This window comes from Panthera uncia, chromosome D1 (assembly GCF_023721935.1).
Source record: "Panthera uncia isolate 11264 chromosome D1, Puncia_PCG_1.0, whole genome shotgun sequence".
NCBI lineage: Eukaryota > Metazoa > Chordata > Mammalia > Carnivora > Felidae > Panthera > Panthera uncia.
The window spans coordinates 1525626-1547752 of NC_064808.1; the positions used below are offsets into that span (position 1 = coordinate 1525626).

At 59.8% G+C, this 22127-nt stretch overlaps 1 protein-coding gene across 1 annotated transcript; it reads right to left on the reverse strand.

The window, feature by feature from the left end:
- Positions 1-381: 381 nt before the first annotated feature.
- On the reverse strand, positions 382-6759 carry MRGPRG (MAS related GPR family member G). Its single transcript, XM_049614699.1, is given in 7 exon segments — positions 382-532; positions 534-707; positions 709-784; positions 787-919; positions 922-1324; positions 6499-6593; positions 6676-6759. Coding segments are annotated over 7 exon segments (1116 nt in total).
- Positions 6760-22127: the final 15368 nt, after the last annotated feature.

The window sequence follows — 22127 nt, forward strand, 5'->3', positions numbered from 1 at the left end:
CGTCGGCGGGTGGGGGGCTGGGGTGAGGCCGGGTTCCACGACCTTCCCGCGGAGGAAGAAGCGACAGCACCGTCGTAGTGGCGGACAGCGCGGCACAGCCAGCGCCTGGGCTCCTGTCCCTCCAGCCCCCCTCCCGGGCCGTGCGGGGTGGGGGGCGCCAGTCCTCAGCGCTGCTGCAGGTGTGCGGTGGGGGCCCGAGCTGGAGGGGGGCGCTGCGGCTCCTTGTCCCTCCCTCCCGCCCCACCCCCGGGGCTCTACAGGCCGCGCTGGGCAACAGGGGTCAGGACCATGGCCCTCACTCTGTCCTCAGCCCTTGGGGGAGCTGGGGTGTGTGGGGGGGGTGGTCACCTGGGAAGGGTCTGGCCGGGGCTGGGGCGGCCCCTATATTGAGGCCCTATATTGAGGCAGAGACTGGCCCCTGGCCCCCCGCGCGGCCTCCTCCCTCAGGGACCTCTGCAGAACCACGCACAGCGGCTGGCGTTTGCCCGGCTGCTGGCCTGCGGTGAAGCAGATGAAGGGCTTGGTGTGGCGGGAGGGTGGCCAGCGGGCCGAACAGGGGCCGCAGGAGGTTGAGGAGGGGCCACAGGCTCCAGAAGACCAGCGGGAGGCCGCAAAAGAAGAGCCCGGAGCCCTGAGCGAAGCCCCACAGCTTGGGCCGCGGGTGCTGGGAGCAGCAGTTCACCCAGAGGAAGGGCGCCGGGCTCCCCCACGCAGGCCGGGGACAGCAGCCACGCGACGCTGGCCGCGTGGTACCGCGCGCAGGTCAGGGGTCTGGTGCGGGCCACAGCGGGCTGCAGGCGTTGGCGGGCCGCAGCATGGCCGGCGGGCTCAGGGCCCAGACGAGGCCGCAGACGATGCCCGAGGTGTGTCTGGGCCTGCAGCCGGGGCAGCAGGTGGGGAAGACGTGGGACAGGCACCTGCACTCGGTGCCGAGGCCGCCAGCAGCCCCAGCCCCACGGAGAAGCCCGCGAAGGACAGGTTGTCCCGGGAGCCCAGGGCGGCCTGGACGGTGGAGAAGCCCAGCTGGCAGCAGAGGAACAGGCTGTCCGCGGCGGCCGGGCGGAGGACGTAGACGGAGAGGGGGCCCTTCCTGACGCGGAAGCCGAGGTGCCAGAGGACAAGCCTGCCCCCCACCAGCCCTCCGAGGCCGACGGCCAGAGTGAGGTCGAGAAGCACGCTGTTGGAGGTTCTCCAGAGCCCGAGCATCAAGCCCTGGAAGGAGGCACAGACATTGGTGCTGGCATCGCCCCGAGGGAGGCCAGGGCACCGCCCCAGGAGGCAGGGGTCATCCCGGGAGGACAGGCCCAGCCCAGGGGCCACCCCCCTGGCCCCCGGGGGATGCGCAGCCCTTCTGGCCTCAGCGGGAGACTCGGTAGTGAGATGTGCCAGGCACGGGGCACGGAGGTGATGGTGGCTGCTGGGGGTGGGGGGCTGCCCTCCTCCCAGCTAGATGGCTCGGCTGAATGCGCGAAAGACGTGCGGGGCTCTTCGTGGTGGCAGAGGTCAGCAATGGGGGGGGGGCAGGTCTCTGCAGGCACGGGGACACCCGTGTGGCCCACACATGGCGGGGCCGTCCTCCCTCCGTCAGGCACCCTGCACCGGGCTTCCCACTGGGGGGGACCACACTCCTGCTAAGTCTGAGGGGTGTTGTCCATCGGTGGCCCCAGGGACACTGTCCTGCCTGCACCGGCTGAGGGGGAGGGGGAGGAAGACGCTGTTGTGGGGACAGCTGGGCGGGCGCAGGAGGGCAGGGGTCGAGCCCTGGGGCTCCTGCTGCAGGGTAGGTGGGGCCGAGTGCTGCTCTGAACCCTCAAAGCCGGGGTGGGGGCCTTGGTGACGGGCCCTGTGTGGAGGCTGTGTGGCCTTGAAAGAAGGAGCTAACACCCCCGTGCCTCAGTTGCCCCCCTTCTTGGACTGACTGTTCACACACCTCTCAGGGCCCGGCTTGGGGCTGGATCCCATGATGGGCAGGTGTTGCCGTGGGTGGTCCGCAGAGGTCGGTCGGTCCCCCTTTCCCAAGGACCGCCCCCCCTTCTCATCTACCCGCCAACCACAGTCCCTGGGGCCCTAGTCATCAGCAGATTCTCAGGGGCTAAAGTGCTTTTCCAAGTTTCGTCCTGCAGAGCCCCACAGCCTGGAACGTTCCTGACCAGGAATTTCCTTCTCCACGGCCCGTGGTCTATAATTGCTGGAGACTCCCAGAGCTCCTGGCTCCGTGTCAGAAATTATGTCGCGAACATGCCATGCGTCCTAATGTTTCTCGAAGGGCTTCAAGCTCATCTCTGTGACACAGGTGACCTGTGGGGGAGCCAGTGTCCTACAGCCTGAGAGCACCGGCTCCCCAGCCCCCAGCATTTCTGCCCTTGGAAGAGAGGCACAGGGAAAGGAGGGGCCACGTGACCCCGGAGGCAGAGGCTGGAGGGTCACGGCCACAAGCCCAGGGATGCCTGGAGCCCCAGAAGCTAGAGGAGGCAGGAAGGACCCTCCCTGGAGCCTCAGAGGGAGCGCGGCCCCTCGACACCCTGATTCAGTCAGACCTGTGGCCTCCGGACCGTGAGACCAGAGTCCTTTGTGAGTGGCCGTCTGTGGTCCTCTGTTGTGGCTGCCCTGGGACAGGGACAGGATGCTGCTGTGTGACACGTGCTGCCCACGGGGCATCTCATGTTCTCCCACGGTCCGCCTACCCCGCCGATGGCCACCCTGAGGCCCGGGAATCGCGGATAGCTTGGCGGAGGGGTGCGGACCTCCCAGGGCGGCGGGGCGGTGGGGAGCCGGGCCGTCGGTGTCTGTGCGCACAGGGTGCTCGGTTCTGGAAGCCTTCGGGTTCTCAGACCCGCGGAGTCCAGCCGAAACCAGAAACAACGAGTGCTGTTTGTTTAGACGCATCTTTCCTGAGCGTCTCTTGCTGTTGTCCAACCCCTGAGTGTGCCACTCCAGAGGCTCCGCGGGGTGAGTGGGGGCAGGACACCATCTGTGACGTCTGCAGGGGACAGGTTCACACGGCGCCAGCCCAGCCCAGCTCGGAGGCCGCAGGCAGGCCGGCGAGCCTCGCTGTCCCTCCGTTTCCAAGCCTGTAGGCGCGGGCGAGACCTTAGCCACATGATGGGGACACGAGGTTGCCCAGGCCCCCCAGGGGCAGATGGCGAGATGGGGACGGAGCGGGGTGACAGGGGCATCCCAGCACCGCACCCACCGGCGGGTCTGTGGAAGGGCTCGGTAGTGAGGGTGCGTGCTAACGTGGGCCTGATTCTCCAGAATGGTGAGGCCCACACAACAGGGGACGACTGTCAGAGGAGGGGCTGGCGCTGGGAGCACAGCCAGAAGCACCTGGCTGGTCAGGAGGCAGAGGGAGGGGGATGTGGGGGCAAGAGTCTTTACCTTGGCGTTAGCTGGACCAGTCAAGGCAGGGCAGACCGGCAGCTGGAATAACTCAGGGGCTCCGGGGCACAGGGGCTGTCCCTGCGGTCTGACACAGGGCAGGAGACGGTGGCCCTGGAGTGTGAGAGCCCAGTCTGGCGGGGGGGGGGGGGGGTGCGCTCTGCATGGGCTGGTTTGCACTTGTCAGTATCTCCTCAGCATGGGCTAAGCGGGGGCGGTGGGGGGTGGGGGGGAAGGGGACAGTCCCTGCAGGTCAGCAAGGCCCCGGAAGCCAGAGCTTCAGAAACGCGTAAAACACAGGGAGATGCAGAGGAGGAATAGTGGACCCGGGTCCGGCTCAGGCTCCCGGGGCGGGAGGGGGCAGCCCACTGGGCTGGGAACCCCCCAGGCCCGGAAACCAGACCCCTGGGCCAGCCCTCGGCTGTGCTGGCTGCAGTGTGGACCCTGGTGTGCGCTCTCTGTCTCCCGAAACCGCAGCTGTCGTCGACTGCCGTGTGGTTTATGCGCTGTCCTGTGTGTCACGCGTTTGATCTGTGCCCAACACGAGGACCGGACGGGGCGGCTTTTCTGCTTTTACTGTAGCTCTAATGGCTGTAGGAAAAGTCTGAAAGAATTAGGCTTTTTCTCTAGAAATATCCCTTCACTACAAGAACCGGGCCCAGCCTGCCGTCTTGAGCCCACGGAGCGGGTGGGGGCCAGGACGGCTGCACAGAGGCCCCCGCGGCCCACAGAGCCCCGAGAACAAGCCCAGGCTGGCGTCCGTCCAGCAGCCCTCCCCACGGGCCCCCACACCCTTCCTGGGAACCACTGGCTGCCAGCCCAGGGATGTGCCTGTTCGTGGGAGCACCGCCCCGGCCAGAACAGCTCCAGAGGCTCCTGGGGCCCGGCCTCCTCGGGCCCTGAGCTGTCCCCCCTCCCGGCCTGTGTCAGGACACTGGCTGTGGTCTGGCTTTGCCTGAGGTTGGAGGAGATGGGGCCACGTGAGGTCAGAGCGGGAGCAGGCGGGCAGGGAGGTGACAAGGCTGCCCTCGCCTGGGGGAGCCTGGAAGCCCAGCCCCCTGCTTGGCCAGCAGCTCCGGCTGGAGGGGCAGCCCATCCCTTACCCAGAGCCTTCTGGAGTTAAAGGCCAAAGTCAACGTGGACCCAGAGGTCAGTGCCCCAGGGCAGGGGGAGGTGTCAGAGTTAGCTGGGCCAGGAGGGCTAGGAATTCAGCCCGCAGGCTGGGGAGGGGTGCAGGGAGGGAGGGCGAGGTCCCACCCCTTCCAGAGAGGCGCCTGAGCCCGTCCCACTGCGGAGAGCTGGGTGGGACTGACCTGACCCTGGGGGGGGGGGTCCCACAGGGGGGCCAGGGGGCCCTGCACACCGCTTTCCTGCTTTTCTTTTTTCTGGTACTTTCCTTCGTTATTTTGTGATTGTTTTGTTATTTCCTTTGTTGTCCTTTGTTGTTCTTTTTTCTCTTTCCATGGAGAATTGTAATTCTTTCGTTCATAGTTGTACTGATACGAATATGAAAAAGTACAGATTTTCCTGTTTACACGGCTTTAAATGCGTTTCATAGAGTCTCACACAAAGTGCTTTCGTTATCATCATGCTTTGGGCACTTGGAATTTTGGCTTTGGTTTTCCTTTTCGTTCAAGAGTTGTTTAATAGCGTTCAAAAATGTTCCTGAGAAGGACCCTTCCCTGTTTTCATTTTGTTCTTAATTTCTCGCCGTATCGCCTGGTGATCATGGTTCAAGCCATTTCGCTGCGATTTTATGGGATCAGCAGGCACGTTCACAGGTTCTGGAAGGGGAACGAACATCTTCTCGTGGGGCCCCCATCGCTCATGGGCAGGAGTACAGTTTGCCCTGTTAACAACGGTTCCGAAACTGTGGAATCAATGGGGGGAGTTCACCCGCCTGGGAAGCATGTCATCCACAGGCCGCTCTCTGGGACACCTCCCACCCTCGGTCGCACCCACAGGGTGAGGCCGCTCCCTCTGTTGGCCGCCAGAGGCCAGCTCTCAGGGCACACCTGCCAGGGTCGGCCGTGTGCCCTCCACAATGTCTCTCTAGAACCAGCTGGGAAATGTGTCACCATGTGTCCCTATGTCACAAAGCATCCCAAACCTTAGACCCCACCCTCTCTTCTGGTCTGCGAGTTGGCCGGGCCAGCTGGACGGCTCCCAATCTCGCGATGGCAGACAGATGGTCCGCTGGGTTGGAGCCTGAAGGCTCCCGGGGCTGCGTGTCCAGGATGGTTTGCTCTCATGCTGGTGCGGACGGTCTGGGAGTCTGGGAGCCCGGCCGGGGCCGTTGGCGGGAGCTCCTACCCGCAGCGCCTGCGGCAGGGCCCCTCCCAGCCGAGTGACGAGTGACGGCTCCGGTAACTGGCGATGGTTCGAGAGACCCAGGGGAAGCCGCGACGCTTCTCGTGACTTCATCCTGGATGTCCCGAATGCCACTCCATTGGGTTACGTTGGTCGGAAGGCCAGCCCAGAGTTGAGTGGGGGGATTAGACCCCAGACTTCCCGGCACAAATGGTCCCCCAGGGCCACTAAGCACCAGGTGGGGACAATGGCTCCCTTATGCCCCATCACCGTGTCTTTACTGTGCTAGGGTCACTGGAGATTCACCTCCAGGACAGTGAGGGACACTGTCCTAAGTGGTTTGTAATGATGAATGCATGGTCTTAATCACTCCGTGAGCTAGGAATTTCTGTGACCCCACGTGGCAGATGGGTAAAGGGAGGCCCCAGAAAGTCAATTAGCCTGTCAAAGGTCAGGGGCAGGATCAGGAATGAAAAACTCTTTGTCCACTGAGCCAATGCTCTCCTCAGCGTACCATCCGGGAATTGTGTGTGACCGCTGGTGTAGACTCCTCCGGCCATCCTTGGGGTATTTTCTCTTTCTCGAACTGCCTTCCTTTCTGCTAATTTCAAGTTTCAACTCTGCCCGCCTTGCAGCTCTCCACTCGACAGAGGACTCACACCGTCCAGGTGCCGGAGGTGGGGAGCTGCAGGCACACGCACAGATGCCCGGGCACGCAGACAGGTGCACACGCACAAGCGCCCACGTAGGCATAGGTGCACACACAAGGTACACACACAGGTGCACGCTCACAAGTGCACACACACGCACAGGTGCACACGCTCGCGCAGGCACGTGAAGCTCCAGGCCCCCTCGGGTTTGGGCGGAGGGCCGAACGGCACAAACACGGGGTGAAGTTCGAGAGGCTGGGGAAAGGGCCACAGGACAGCAGCCGGCCGTCCGGTTCTCAATCCCCCGCGCCAGTGGTGTTCAGCTGGCCTGACCCACCACGCACGTGTAAGGCTCCTCGTCAGGGTCTACGGATGGTCGCTGTGGCCCCACACCCAGCACGTCAAGCTCGCAAGCCGCCATTCGGTGAGTCGTCTCTGGAGATGCGCCAATTGAAACCAACGGAAAATAGTATGTTTTCCTGCCGGTTGGGGTTGGAATGGTTGACACCGGCCTTCTATGACCTTCTTAGGGGACTTGGGCTATTTGGGTTAGTTAGTTACGCCAGTCTGTTCTCACAGGAATGACTTTTAGCTTTGAGGAACTGTCGGTCTGGGCCTGTCTCAACGTTTTTGGGCAATTTGGATGTTTTCAATTTAAAAAAAATTTTTAACTAATTTTTTTTTTTTTGAGAGAAAGAGAGACAGAGAGAGAGAGAGAGCAAGCCGGGGAGGGGCAGAGAGAGAGGGAGAGAGAATCCCAAGCAGGCTCCAGGCTGTGCAGAGCCCGACCACAGGGCTCTATCTCATGAACTGTGAGATGTGACGCAGGTTGAAACCAGGAGTTGGACATTTAACTGATCGAGTGCCCCGGACGCCCCTGGATGTTTTCAACATTGGCGAGAGGAGAGAGACACATGGAAAGAGAGTGGAAAGAACACAGGGCAGCCCGGGTATTGTGCGAAATCTGATCTTGAGAACCAGGTGACTCTTCTCTTGGAGCTGGGCGTCACCGAAAGAACACAGAGCGATTTTCAGGAAATACCACCCAACGCCGGGCCTGGCTCTTCCAGGGGGGCCCGCATAATGACAAAGGGACGGTGGCCGAGGCGTTACAGATGGAGGGGTGCTGAGGGGCCGTGACGACAAAAGATAAGACCTGCGAAGGGGGCATTTGGGGACAATCGGAGAAATGCCGCCTGGGTCAGAACCCCGCATCTGGGTCAGATTCCCTGAGTGTGGCAGTCCCGTGGCCATGGCTGGGGGGCACATGCTGCAGTGTTTAGATCTCTGTCAGGTGTCGGGGCGCCTGGGGGGCTCAGTCGGTTGAGCATCTGACTTCAGCTCAGGTCACGATCTCAGGGTCTGTGGGTTCGAGCCCCGCGTCGGGCTCTGTGCTGACGGCTCGGAGCCTGGATCCTGCTTCGGATTCTGTGTCTCCCTCTCTCTCTCTTTGTCCCCCCCACCCCTACTAGTGCTCTGTCTCTCTCTGTCTCAAAATAAATAAAAAACATTAAAAGAATAAAATAATAGATTTGTCAGGTGTCGAGACATGGGCAACTTACTCTCAAAGCATTGAGAGAGAGAGAGAGAGACAGAGAGCGAGGGCAAAACATTAACAGTAAGTGAATCTACAAAACGATGTTCAGGTGCTTTTTGATACTCGTCTTGTAATTCTTCTGCGGGTTTGGAAATTGTCAACACGAGTGGTTGGGGAGCAGTCAGCCCAGTGCCCCCTAATTTACAGGATTTGGCCACTGGCTGGCCGTAAAGCCGGGAAAAACCCATCCTGCCTTAAGAAGCAAATGTCGTTTTATTGCCCCTCAGAGATAAATGCGGAAGAACGAGCGTCCGTAGCCCAGGGCACTGGGTCTGGGCCCCGAGAGGCCCGGGCTCCCAGGTAACTGGCTCCTCAGGTGGGGCCAAAACCCAGACACTGACACCCTCACTGCCTTGCCAGCAACATCGGGAGCTCCCGAAGCTTCCGAAAGCATGGCCCGGGCCGCTGCCTTGGGGAAAGGCTACGGTGAGTCGGGATGGACCGCAGCCGGCCTAGAACATCAAATCACGTTTCGTGTGGCTGGCGGGAACTTGGTTCCAGCTCCGGTGTCCCCAGTGGGCAGGCTGGTCGTGATGCAGGGCCCCAAGACAGGAGGAGCGGGTTTGGGCCACGTCCTTGACCCTTTCATTGAGGACTGGAGGCCCTTTCTCTGGCCCCGCACTGGCAGAAGATATCCCCAACTTCGAGCATCCCTCCCACCTGGCACGGGCCGGCCACGGTGTCAGTTCTGCCACCCGATCAGAGTCACCGTTTCTCCTCAACGCTTCGTGTGTGTAAGCGGCCCTCCGCAGGCCCGGGGAGCACGGTGTCCCCCGGTCCGTTCGCTGGCCTGGGAAGGCCTGGGCTCTGCCCTTCTCCAGAGAACAATCTCGGAGACTCTCTCTTGCCTGTCAGCTGCTGTGACCCCCACTCGCTTGGGACTGTTTTCTCTTCTGCCCACGCCTTCACGTCTGTCCTAGCGTGGCCTCGTGGCCCCTGGATGCGACTCCACCTGGAGAGGAGCAGGAGGCTGGCGACTTCCCCTTTTGTGGTGGCTGCATCACAAGATGGGGGCTCTCGGCCTGATCGGATCCGACCGACAGCAAGAGGAAAGTCTTTCCCGGAAAGTCTGGTTCCTTCGCTCCATTCTCTTGGCGGATTAAGGGACAGACTCGAGGTGCGGTGCTCGGTTTTGGTCTCACTCTACTCCTCGCCCACCGGAGGGAACCGAAGGCAGCGTGTCAGTTCGATTCCACAGGGGCCTCTTCTGAGGCTTCCACGCGGCGAGGAAGGCAGAGCCACGTGGAGGCGTGCTGGCCGACTGTCCCCGCCGAGCCGAGCCCAGCCACGGCGCCAGCCAGGGAGCGGAGAAGCTTCCGGGTGACGCAGCCTCGAGCTGGGGGCGTCTCCGCTCGCTGGGCTCCCTCGTGTCGTGGTGGCTTCGGCGTGGGAGCGCCCGAGTCTTTCCGGCTGCAGCCGGCCCGGCACTCGGTGAATCAGAGGCCACCCGTCCTTCCCGTGCTCCGTTCTCCTAAACAAGGGAATCCATCCATAACGAGATGGGTCGGTCGCTTGGGGCCATTTGAAGGAGCATTTGTTATACGGGGACTGGAGACTGGCCTTAAGTGTCTCGTCCGTGAGTGGACTGCAGTCTGTTGCCTCCGTGGGGCAGTGGGAGTTATGGGGGGGATTCTGGGGTGTCTTCCAGGCATTAGTGACAGCGTTATCCACGTCCCCGTCCACATCTGGCGGCCACAAGAGACAGGAGTCCAGTGGGTACCTCATCGTGACCTGCAGATCTAGGACCCGCGGATCCTACGAGACTCGTGGTGGCAGCGGGAACAGACAAGACCTCAGGGAGGCTGAGTGGCAGACCCTCCCCTAAAGAAATGAGATGCGGTAGGTAGGCAGGCCGATCAGTGGGCCGAGGGGCGGCGCTCCGGCGAATGATGGTGGAGCTCTTGGTTATCCGTTTGGGAGAAGTGGCCTTGAGCGACACCTTACTGCACACGCGCTCCGTGGAGACCTGAAGGCGAAGGGCAAAACTTTAATGTTTTTAGAGGCGCCTGGCTGGCTCCGTTGGTTAAGCCTCCGACTCTGAATTTCGGCTCAGGTCAGGATCTCACGGTTCGGGAGTTCAAGCCCCACACGGGGCTCTGCGCTGACGGTAGGGAGCCTGCTTGGGATTCTCTCTCCCTCTCTCTCTGCCCCTCCCCTGCTCCCTCTCTTTCTCTCAAAATAAGTAAATAAGCCTAAAAAAAACCTTGAACCTTTTTAGAAGGCGATAGAAGAATGTCCCGAGTGGCCTCACGCAAATTGCAAAAGAAAAAAAAATGGCAAAATATAGGAAAGGACCGACAAAATCCATCACACTAGATATCCACACTGCTGTGTATTAAAAACCACCAATAAAAAGCAAGTCAGGCTGCAGACTGAGAGGAGAGACTTACCACGAGTACAGTGAACAAAGGCTGATACCCCCGTAAAGAAGACGACGCTCGGTGGGAAAATGGGCCAAGGTATTCACGGCGTCCGCAGGAAAGGAAACCCACGGTCCGTGCGTGGGAAAAAGCGCTCAGCCTCACGAGCACTGAAAATCACAACCCCAGGGCGGCCCCGCTTGGAAGCAAAAGGCCGAAGCCGTGCGAGTGGACCAGCGGGAGCCCTCGGGGGCTGGTGGGGAGTCACTCGAGCCTCGCTGCTCTGGAGCACGGCAACTGGCAAGCCGGGGATGCGGTGCTGGGTCCCAGGGATTTCTCCTTCCGTTCTACCAGGCCGGTCTGGGCAGGAAGTTGCGGGCAGAGCCCTGGCGTTCTGGGGCAGGGACGGGCCTTCTGGGGCAGAGAGTATATCAAAATCTGGAAAGCAGCTCCCGGGGTGCCCCCGGGCTGCAGCAGAGGCTGCAGGTCTGACTGCCCGCTGGCGGGTGGCCATGTGCCTGGGCCGCCCACCCTGAGCTAGAGACCGATAGACTCCATGAGTCCTGATGTCAGCCGGGCAGGCAGCCACCTGTCCTCAACCGATGCGGTGCTTTGGGGTGGGGCATGAGCAGGTCCCGTGGGTCCAGGAGGTTTTAGGAACAGGTGGCTCAGACCTCCATGTCACCAAAGCCTCTACTTTAGCTCACTCTTAAGGACTCGAAGGCGGTCCCTGGGCCACACGGTGGAGGAGGAAGACCTGGGTCTTGTCCACGGGTACGTTGATATGACAGTCCAAGCGTCGCACGAACAGCTCAGCATAGCCCTACCAAGGGGTGCCCACAAAAGACAGCGAGGAGGGGAAATTCTCACGGTGGACAGAGCGGCGAGCATCCGGTCCACTTTGTGTGGAAGAAGAAGTGACCGGAAAGGAGGAGGCACGTGCACGCCTGAGCAGTGGCCAATAGCAGGGCTGAGAGATGGTGAGCAGGCCAGCCAGCCTGCACGTCCCCCGCTTGATATGCTGAAGCCCCGACTCCCCCGTGGGACTGTATTTGGGGATGGGGTCTGTAAGGAGGTGATTAGGGCAAAATGAGGTCCTGGGGGCGGGGAGGCCTGATCCAGCGTGACTGGGGTCCTCAGAGGAAGAGGAACAGACACCGGGGACGTGCATGCAGAAGGACGATCGTGTGAGGACACAGCATCTGCCCACCAGGGACACGGCTTCACCGCACACCAGCCGCGCCCACACCGTGGGCTTCTGGAGGCTTCTGGAGGCTGGACGTCCCGTAGGAAATACGCCCCCTATCCGTGGCGTTTGGCTATGGCAGCTTACCGTCTCCCAGTGCAGTGGTGTTTGGCGATGGGGCTTTTAGGTGGTTGGGTTAGGAGGAGGTCAAGGGGGTGGGGCCCCGTGATGGGATTAGTGCCCTTGTGGGGGCGCCTCGCTGGCTGAGGGGACGCAGCAAGACAGGGGCCGCCTGTATTCCAGGAGGGGCCGCACCAGGAAGCGTGCCGGCATCCCGATCTTGGACTTGCCACCCCCAGAACCACGAGACAATAGATCTGTGTGGTCCGAGGGACTGGGTTAGCCACAGCGCCAGCCTGGATCGGGGTTTGTGCCACTCGGTCATCAAATGGCACCATCAACGTGTAAGTCTGAGTCTGTGACACACGCTAGGGTGATAGAAAGTAAGTCAGTAGGATGCTTTGACCTGACCTGCTCTGTTTTGGGCCTTTGTTCTGGAAAGAAAAGAGTACGATCTGAATAACAACATCACGAGAATGGTTTTCTTTTCTTTATTTATCTTAATGTCTATTTATTTTTGAGAGAGAGAGAGAGAGACAGAGCATGAGCAGGGCAGGGGCAGAGAGAGAGCAAGACACAGAATGCAAAGCAGGCTCCGGGCTCCGGGCTGTCGGCGCAGGGCCCGACGCGGGGCTCGAACTCACGAACCGTGAGGTCGTGCTCTGAGCTGAAGCCAGACACTTAACCGACGGAGCCACCCAGGCGCTGCTCTGAGGATCGTTCGAATCCAAACATCTCAAGAACAGCGTTAGCACGCGTGTCACTTGTGTATATGAAAGAAAGAGGGCACACCGCTCACCGATATGTTCGGCACATTTTACAAACCTGGTTGAGATTTAGGCAACGAAGACAACGGTATGGGTTTCACCGAACAGTCACGTATAAGTGGTATCTCCTAACCAGGTTTAAAAAATGCTATAAACCAATGCCAAAAGCATGGTGGGGGGGGGATCCCCAAGGACGTGATTATGGAATCCTGGCTACAAGGTCGATGTGCCTCAGGGAGTATGTGCCCTGCGTGGTGGGTCGTGACTTACCAGTTCCGCCGGCTGATGCTCTGCTGAGACGTAACAGGTGCAGGCAGTTTGCTGTTTGCTGGGAACACTGGCCAACAGGGGGAACAGAGAGGGCGTGGTCCCTGCCCGCTGTCGCTTCAAGTCCAGGCGGGGAAGGTCCGAAACAAACAGACCCTAATACGTGGTACATGATAAACAAAACATAACATTCCGTAAGGAAACAGGTGACAGGGAAGGGCATAAAAGGGGTCGGGGCTCCAAAGAGGCGTCTCTAAGAAGGGAAAGGAGAGACTGCGGTTTGTACCGGTGAAGAGGGGCGGGCGGGGGCGGGGGGTGCAGGGCTTGAGCAGGGAGGGTGTTTTCTGGGCCAAGGGGATGACGTTGGAGGCACACCTGGGGCCGCGCTCAGGGCACTGTCGCCATCCTGGGCAACCGAACTATTGCAGCAGGTGGAGGCCGGGGCGCCTGGCTGTGCTGGGCACAGAGGATCGGTTGGGGGTCGTTGTCGGAGACAGAGCCCAAGGCTGGTCACGGGGCTCAGCTGAGATTCCGGCCACGGGGGAGAGGGGCTGGTGACATGCGCCTAGTGGTCACAGTGGAGGGAAGGGGACAAGTGTGGGGATGCTCTGGGGCGGTGGGTGCAGGGGACTTGGAACCAAGGAACCTGGAGAAAGCGGGAACAGCTGGTCAACCCCCCGCGTGGGCCTGCATTTCAGTTCCCCGAGCCAGACACGGCCTTCTTCTGATGCTGTCGTGTGATCCCGGCTTTCCAGGGAGGCAAGGATGGGGAAACTGAGGCTGAGGGGGAGGCAGATTTGGGGGCAGTCAGCCCTCATCTGGGGGAGGGGGGGGGGGGGGGGGGCGGGGGGGGCCAGAACCTTGGACACAGGGAGGGCGGAGGACCCGGGTCGCCGCTCCGCCTCCCGTCCCGCTCCCAGGGGGTCTCCCCTGGGCACTGGGGAAGGGGGGGGTCACGGGGAGAGGAGGCGGCTGTGACGCGGTGGCCGCGAGAGCACACGCGGGTGTGGTTGGCCAGAGGAACACGGCTTTGTGACGGGGCCGACCCTGCGGCTGGCAGGGGCCCCCTCCCCTTATGCCTCTCACTCGGCGGGGCCAGAGGAGGGTCTTCAGGGACCCCGGGCGCCGTCTCCTGTCGAGGTGCAGAGCGAGGACATAGACGGCCGGGTGAGCCGCAAGGGCCACACGGACAGCAGCCCCGGGACGTCAGGGGCCAGGCTCAGGGAGCTCACGGCCGCCGCGGTGCGCCTCGGGCGGTGGCGGCGACACCAGGAAGGAGAGCAGGTGCCCGGGGAGCTCTCAGCGCTCGCGGCCGCCAGGAGACAGAGGCCCGCCGCGTCGAGCACGTCCAGCACCACGGCCGCGTGGGCACATAGCGCCAGGGTGTTGTCCGGCCGGGCGAGAGCCTCGCTGCCCAGGCCCGGGCCGTCGGCGACAGCCAGGTGCGGGAAGTAGGGGCCGCCCTGGACGTGGGGGCGGAGAAGCCGGCAGCCCACGCTGTTGGCCACCACCCCACACGGGGCCACCGGCACCTGGACGGAGAGGACCGCCTCTGGGGACAGGGTCCCCTGGCTCCCCGCCTCATTTGCCGCTCGCGGACGGCGGTCTTGGCCTCCCTGTGTGGAATCCACGTCCCAGGCGGAGCTGGTCCAGGGAGGGCCAGGCACACCCCGGGGAAACGAAGGTTTGCTACCTTCGCGGGTCTGGCACCTGCCGAGGGCCCTCCGCCCGTCGGTCACTCTCGGGGAGCTCTGGGGCCCCTGAAGGGGCCTCCTGGGGTCCCGAGGAAGACACACGCCTGAGCCCTGGGCCCCGTGTGCACCAGAGCGGCCTCGACGGACGGGGAAGCCCCACCCGGCTCAGGACTGCCCACTGGGGGTCTCTGTTGGCTCTCTCAGGGAGGGTGGGCCATTTGTCTCGGCCTGTCCGGTCCTTCCCTGCGTGGAGTTCTGAACATCCCATATCCTGGGAGCCCCTACGGTCCCGGGAAAACCCGGACCCCGGCCACCCTGCTGGAAACCGAGGAGGGGGTCAGTGTTTCCTCCGGAAGCCGACGTCTGGGCTGGACCAGGTGGTCTGATCCAGGCCGAGGGTGTGGCAGTCGATAACCCGGGGGAGGAGCTGCCTGCTTCCTGCTTCAGGGTCCCCATCTGCCTACAGGTTGCTGCCACGGGCCGACCTGCGCCCCCCAAACTCATGTTGAAGTCCCAACACCCAGCATTTCAGAATGTGACCATATCCGGAGACGGGGACTTCACAGAGGTGATCGGGGTAACACGGGGTCACCGGGGTGGGGCCTGATCCCGCGTGACCGGGGTCCTTAGAAGAAGAGGGGATCGGGACACAGACACGCACAGAGGGACGGCCCCGTGAGGACACAGCGGGAGGACGGCCGTCCACACGCAAGGAGAGGGGCCTCGGGAGGCCCGGCCCTGCCCACGCCTGGACCTCGGGCTCCAGGATGGGGACAGCTCTCTGCAGTGTGAGCCCCGTGTGTGGAACTGTGTTAGCAGAGCCTCAGCAAGCTGATACGGTTACGAAGTCACCTGCGGTCTCAGAATACTGAGAGCTTCCTGGTTCTTTCCAAGCCGCAGAGACCTTGTTTCTGGATCCCTGAAGCTTCTGGAATGACTCCTGAGAGCAGATAAAAGCCTGTGGTATGCCTACAATTACCCCACGGGCGGCCCTGAGGGCTGCAGTCACACACGGTGCCCCGCTGGGGTCTCAGGAGGACTGGAGGGCCCTGCCCCAGATGGGCTCCGCGTTTGAAACTCCCCCCACCCAACCTCGCCGGGATTACAAAGTCCCCTCGGGTCAGTGGCCCTGCTTGTGATGCAACTGTCTGACCCCCACACCCCATCCCCCCCGCTGCCGACTGTCTGACCACCCCCCCCCGCCCCCAACTACCTGCCCCGACTGCCAACGTCCACCTCAGGGTCTCCCTTAATGAACCGAGTCTTAAAATCTGACCATCAACAGGGGCGCCTGGGGGGCTCAGTCGGTTGAGCGTCCGACTTCGGCTCCGGTCACGATCTCGAGTTTCATGAGTTCAAGCCCCGCATCGGGCTCTGTGCGGACAGTTCAGAGCCTGGCACCTGCTTTGGATTCTGGGTCTCCCTCTCTCTCCGCCCCTCCCCCACGCTCTCTCTCTGTCTCTCTCTCTCTCTCTGTCTCTCTCAAAAATAAAAATAAACATTAAACAAAAAAAGAAATAAACGTGGGTGTAGGAGTTAAGCTGTTGAATCAGAAGAACCAAGGAGGTCCAAGGTCAGCCCTGGGTGTCCTGCTACTCTCACACCGCTTCTAAGGGACCCCTCCCGTCCTGTCCCTCGTCAGGGCCCCCCGTCCCCCCGGCACAAATCCTGAGGTTGGACGTTGCAGGAAAATACACCCCTGGGTTAAGAAGGTGTGAGATGAAAGGAGGCGGCTCCGTCTTTCCGGTTACCTGGGCCGTCTTCTCGAGGAGCTGGTGCCGCAGAGGCCAGGATCCCCGGAGGCCAAAGTCCCGCCTGGGGTCAGGGAGTGCCGGAGGCACCTCCGCTTTGGACGGCGTCCTGCCAGGCAGTGACCAAGCCCCCTGGGCCCCTTGGGTCTTCCCGTGTGGAGGCCACTTGCAAATCCGGAGCCAGGCCTTTATCTGAGACTTCCTATGTCTGCATCTCGTGACTACCCGCCCCCCGGCCTGCCCGGCTCTGGGGCACTCCAGTCCCGGTGGCAGCCTCGGAACAGAGGAGGGGCTCCGGGAGAAGCCAACGTCCATCCCGCGTCCACCTCCAGACGGGGGTCCGGCCGGGCCCCCCCCAGCCAACGCGGGTCGGGAGGGAACCGCGCGGCCTTCCAGCGGCTCCCACGCGCTCCTGTCCTAACTGCCGTGAGCACGATGTGGACGTCCCCGCAGGTCTGAGACCCTCACGCCGGATTCCCTGAGGCCGGGCCGAGTCCCCGGCGCTTTGCTGGGCCAGACGGTCTCAGTTCTGTTCTGCGGCCGCTGAGCCCTTACAGGCCGCGAGTAAAAGGCATCGTGCTCTCTTCCATTCGTTTCCATGGGTCGATCAACCGGCTGTCTCGTTAATTTCAAGCAAGTCGCTTGGAGTCCACAGAGGCCCGGCTTGCTCAGCTGCCCTTTGCCGCAGGGGTGAATCCAGGCCTCGGGCTGCGTCGCCCACGGCCAGGCTTGTCACTCGGTGGAGGGAGCTGGGGGCCACCCCTGTACCGGGTCCGGCTCCAAACAGAAGAGGCGGCAGGCTCTGCACACGAGGCCCTTCTTCCAGATGCTCGGCTTGGTGCCGTGGCGGGGACGTGGGCGCAGGACATGTGTGAATACGGTGACTTTAGCGCCCCCCATCTAACCCGACGGAGAGTCGCCTGCGGCTCTTTGGAAACCATCTACGAATGAAGTTCAACCCGGAACCATCCTTTCAAAAAATGCGTCCGCCGCCTCTGCGCTGCTCGCTTCGGGCAGAAGCCCACGGAACGTCCGGACACGGTGGGTGGGTGATGAAGGAGGGGTCCTGGGGCCAGAGAAGAGTCTGTGCTCCGTCAGACGGTGCATCCCGAGCATCTGCAGGAGGGCCGGTAGCACATAGGGCCTCTAAGCCGTGCACACACGTCACGCGCGCCCGTCCCCGCGGCCGGCGCTCTTCCTACGGAGCCCAGTGCGAGGACCGACCGTGTGTTGGTCAGCTCCGGCTGCAGTGACAGTACCCGCACCGGGGCTCGCGTGAGGGTGACTCATTCTCCCCCAGCGCCGGAGGCCGGAGCCCGAGGTCCAGGCGTGGGCAGGGCCAGCCCTCCCGAGGCCTCTCACCTGGTGCGTGTAGGAGGGCTGCGCGTGGGGGAGATTTTCAGCAGAAGGAGCTCGGATCGGGGCGGAGGCACAGGGTACGCGTGTCTGACAACAAGCGTCGAGCGGGCGTCCCCGGGGCATCCTGCACGGACACGCCTACTCGCTTCTCTTCGCCACCGTTGGAGAAAAGGTGGAAATCTCAGGGGGCTGCTGTGGTCTTGGGTCTGAGACCTTTCTTCCTTACCTGCAAGGCAACGGGTGCTATGCATTTCTGTTTTCATCTGGGGACATCCCACAAATACTGTTCTCTGTTTTCACATCTATTCTGTTCAAAATACTTTCTAAATTCTCTGTTGATTTCTTCTGGGACACATGGACTGTTGAGATGTGTGCTGTTTCGTTCCCAAACACGGGGGGATTTTCTGGGGTGTCTTAGGTCTAGGGTGTTTGTAACTTGTCCTCCGCTTTGGAAACATTTACTTTTTGTCTCCCCCGCCCTGGCCTCATTCGGGGACTTGGCGGGGGGAGGGCGGGGTATATCAGTCCACCTGCTTCCTTCAGTGCATTGATGCCCTTCTTACTTTTTCCAAGATGTTCTTCTCTGCCCTTTCCTCGGGTTTGCTAGCTTTGCTTCCGCAGCATCTGATCGGCCATCAACCCTGGTCCTTTGCGTCTCACACGCTGCCGTTTTCATCTGTAGTCTTTACATCTGCACCTTAAAAAAATTTTTTTTAATGTTTCTTTATTTTTAAGAGAGACAGAGTGCGAGCAGGGGAGGGGCAGAGAGAGAGAGACATAGAACCCGAAGCAGGCTCCAGGCTCCGAGCCGTCAGCACAGAGCCCGACGCGGGGCTCGGACTCACGAACTGTGAGATCATGACCTGGGCCGAAGTCGGACGCTTAACCGACTGAGCCCCACCAGGCGCCCCTGCACTGGGTTTTTTTTTTTAACTGTTGAGTTTTAAGAGTTCTGAATTCCAGGCACAAGGCCTTTGTTAGACACGTGTTTTGCGGGGGCAAGCGTGGGATCTAGTTGACCGGCTTGCCCTTTGATGGATTGTGCTTTGGTGTTGAGTCCAAAATCGTTCACAGAGCCCTCGGTCCCCCGGATTTCTCCTCTGCTTCTCTCCTAAAAGATTTACAGTTTTTCCTTTAAAGTCTTTGATCCATTTGGAGCTATTTTTTTTTTTTTATCTAAGGTATGAGGTGGAGGCTAGTTTCTATTAATTTTTTGCCTACGGAGGTCTACTGGTTCCGGGGCCACTGGCTGAAAACACTGCAGGAAGTCAGTTGGACATACTTGTGGGTCTCTCACTGTCCTGGGAGCTATATCTATACGCTTCGCCTTCTAAACTGCTGCCCTGAGGCTCACAATATGCATTTTCACCTCCACAAACCTGCTGTGAGCTCATAGCACACACTTTCCCCGCAATGTAAAAACCTCAGGGCAGCAAATCCCACACCTGGAGGAAAAGGAGTGAGACAACACATCCTTACGAGCCTTCTCTTATCCCAGCAACCTTGACAAGTGCCCCCAGTGCCCAGGGACCCGTGCGCACTTTCCCGTGGCCCCCGGGCTCCCTCGGCAGCCTCCCCGAGGATGTAACCGCGGGGACCCCCCCTCCCCCGTCTGCCTGTGCCCTCGGGGCGCTGCTGTCCTGCTTGATGCTCAGGGGCCGTCCCCTCTCATCTGTATCTACCCCCAGTGGCTCTCACAGCCCGTGGCTCGGCTTTCCACCCCGCCGCGGTGTTTCCTCTCTCGAAGCTTCTTGATTTTTGCATCGTATTTAAGGAGGATGTTTTCCGACAGGAAACAGGCGAAGACGACCTCTTACGTCGTCGTTTTCTACCGTTCCGTGGCGCGGACACGGACGTTTATACTCTATCTGGATTGGTTTCCGAAGATGATGTGTCTTCCTTCCTTATTGTCTGTTTCGATAGTGAATGCTCACAGCCACGATTAATAGAGACCCACCTAGTTCCATCTTCCTGCAGCGCGGTTTGTCAGGAACCAATACACTTTGCTGACTGTTTTAAGGGAAGTCTTTATAGATTTGGGGCAAAAAAACCTTTGTTGTTTATTTGCACTGTAAGTATATTCTTGGGGTGCCTGGCTAACGCAGTAAGAAGAGCGTGTCACTCTTGATCTTGGGGTCGTTGAGTTCGAGCCCCATGTTGGGTATAGAGCTTACTTAAAAAAAAAAACAACCAGGGGCGCCTGGGTGGCTCAGTCGGTTAAGCGTCTGACTTCGACTCGGGTCACGATCTCACGGTTTGCGGGTCCGAGCCCCGCGTCGGGCTCTGTGCCGACGGCGCGGAGCCTGGAGCCCGCTTCCGATTCTGTGTCTCCGTCTCTCTCTGCCCCTCCTTGCTCACCTCTGTCTCTGTCTCAAAACTAGACTAAACATTAAAAAAATAAAACTCAAATAAAAATTAAAAGACTCAAAAAAGTATATTCTGGAACTACACAGTTTAGTGTTTCAGTTTATTTGTTGCGTCTTTGGTTGAAATGAAGCCTGCCCTTGACAATATTCAAATCCATCCATCCTTTTCTTCTCTTCATAGGGTTTTTATATCTTGTGTAGGGCACCACTCCCTCCCCAGCGTTGGAGCTATATTGCCTCCAAAAGCTGTGTAGCTCTCAGTTCCTCTTGGAACTGAGTTTTGTGTATGGGGGAGAGGAGACCCGTGTTGGGGTTTTCTCTGTGGAAGCCCAGAGTCCTGGTGCCAGGTACACAGAGCGTGTCCTTTCTGCGCACTTGTTCTGTGAGGGAGTCCCGTTCAGCACTGGCCGCTCTCTGCATTGACCAGGTTTTCTTTTTTTTTTATTAATACATTTTTTTTTTACATTTATTTATTTTTGAGACAGAGAGAGACAGAGCATGAACAGGGGAGGGTCAGAGAGAGGGAGACACAGAATCCGAAACAGGCTCCAGGCTCTGAGCTGTCAGCACAGAGCGCGACGCGGGGCTTGAACTCACGGACGGTGAGATCGTGACCTGAGCCGAAGTTGGACGCTCAACCGACTGAGCCACCCAGGCGCCCCTCGTTACCATCTTAACAAAGGTCAGGATGACTTTTTTCTTCACCACTTCTGTTTGTCTCTTATAAATTCCCCGGGAAGAATCACATCACCAAGTTCAGAGGTCCATTGGTTTTGCTGTGAGTATTCCGTTTTCCTAGCTACGTGCACCTGTTGCCTTCAAGGTCCACTTCATGGCCTCTGCCTTGGGGCGGTTCACAGCAGCCACGGCGTGCAAGTGCCACGGTCTCCCCATCCCTCCGGAGTAGATGCCACCGCCCTTTCCATCCGGGACCGGGTAAACCAGACGGTCGGCAGAAAACACGCTGTGACGCGTACCACGGAGAGCACTGTTTCGTCTGCGGAGAGCAGTAAGAGCCTAAACGCACTGCGTGTTCGCTGCAGCCCTGTTCACAACGGCCAACACGTGGAAACAGCCTCAGTGGCCATCAGCGGGGCAAATGGGTAAGGAAGATGAGGGGCATACGCAAAACGGAAGCTTCTTCAGCCGTGAGGACGCAGGAAGTCTTGCCACTGTTGACAACCCGGATGGACCTTGAGGGCCTCGTGCTGAGTGAAATCAGCCAGACAGACCCACACGATGACGCTTCTGTTTGGAATCTAAAAAAAGCTGAGCTCCCGGACACAGAGAGCAGAACGGGGGTGGGGTGGGGGGCCAGGGAGCACAAACTCGTTAGGATGTGAGCGAGTCCTGGAGACCTGAGGCACGGTGCGTCCATTCGAGTCAGCAACGCCCTATGGCACGCCTCGGGGGGGCTGCGAGACTAGGTCTTACACCACGGAGCCGCTAACGAGCGGACGGTACCCGTGAACAAGATCAAGTACTTGGCAAATCTGAGAAGAAAAGTTTAGGTCCGGTCCACACCTCACACCATCCCCTAGCGAAAAATCCAAATGGATCAAATACCTAAAGGCTTAAAAATGAAGCCATGCAAATATCATGATGAAAAAATATAGGTTAGTTTCTACATTGTCTTATGTATGTCAGACTTGCATAAATACAACTCAGAACACACAAGCCATAAATGAAAGGCTGATAAATTCAAATATATCAAAATGCTCTGTATGGGCAACAGTAATCGTAATAATGACAGGGGCACCTGGGTGGCTCAATCGGTGAGGTGACCGACTTCGGCACAGGTCATGATGTCACATTTCGTGAGTTCGAGCCCCGCGTCGGGCTCTGTGCCGACAGCTCGGAGCCTGGAACCTGCTTCGGATTCTGCGTCTCCCTCTCTCTCTGCCCCTGCCCTGCTCACGCTCTGTCTCTCTCTCTCAAAAAAGATAAATAAACATGAAAAAATTATAAGAACTAATAACAAAAAGCAAAGTCCAGTGAAGAATGAAGGCAGTAGACATGTTATTCACACTTCCGGCAACAGACAAAGAACTAATCCCCTCGAGTGTAAGGAGTTAATGGAAATGGGAAAGTGAGGACCCTCCGGGGACAGCCTCGGGGGCATTTCTCGCCCTGTCGCCTCCGCCAGGGTCTCCTCCACACACTCGTGAAATGTCAGCATCACAGAATACGCAGTGACAGACTGTGGGATTCGGGAATAAAGAGACAGCCCCCTGTCTTAACACAAGGTTTTAGCCCATCTTCCTTGCTTCGGACAAGTGCAAATGATTGCGTAAGCACACGTCGGAATCAAACAGTGTTACA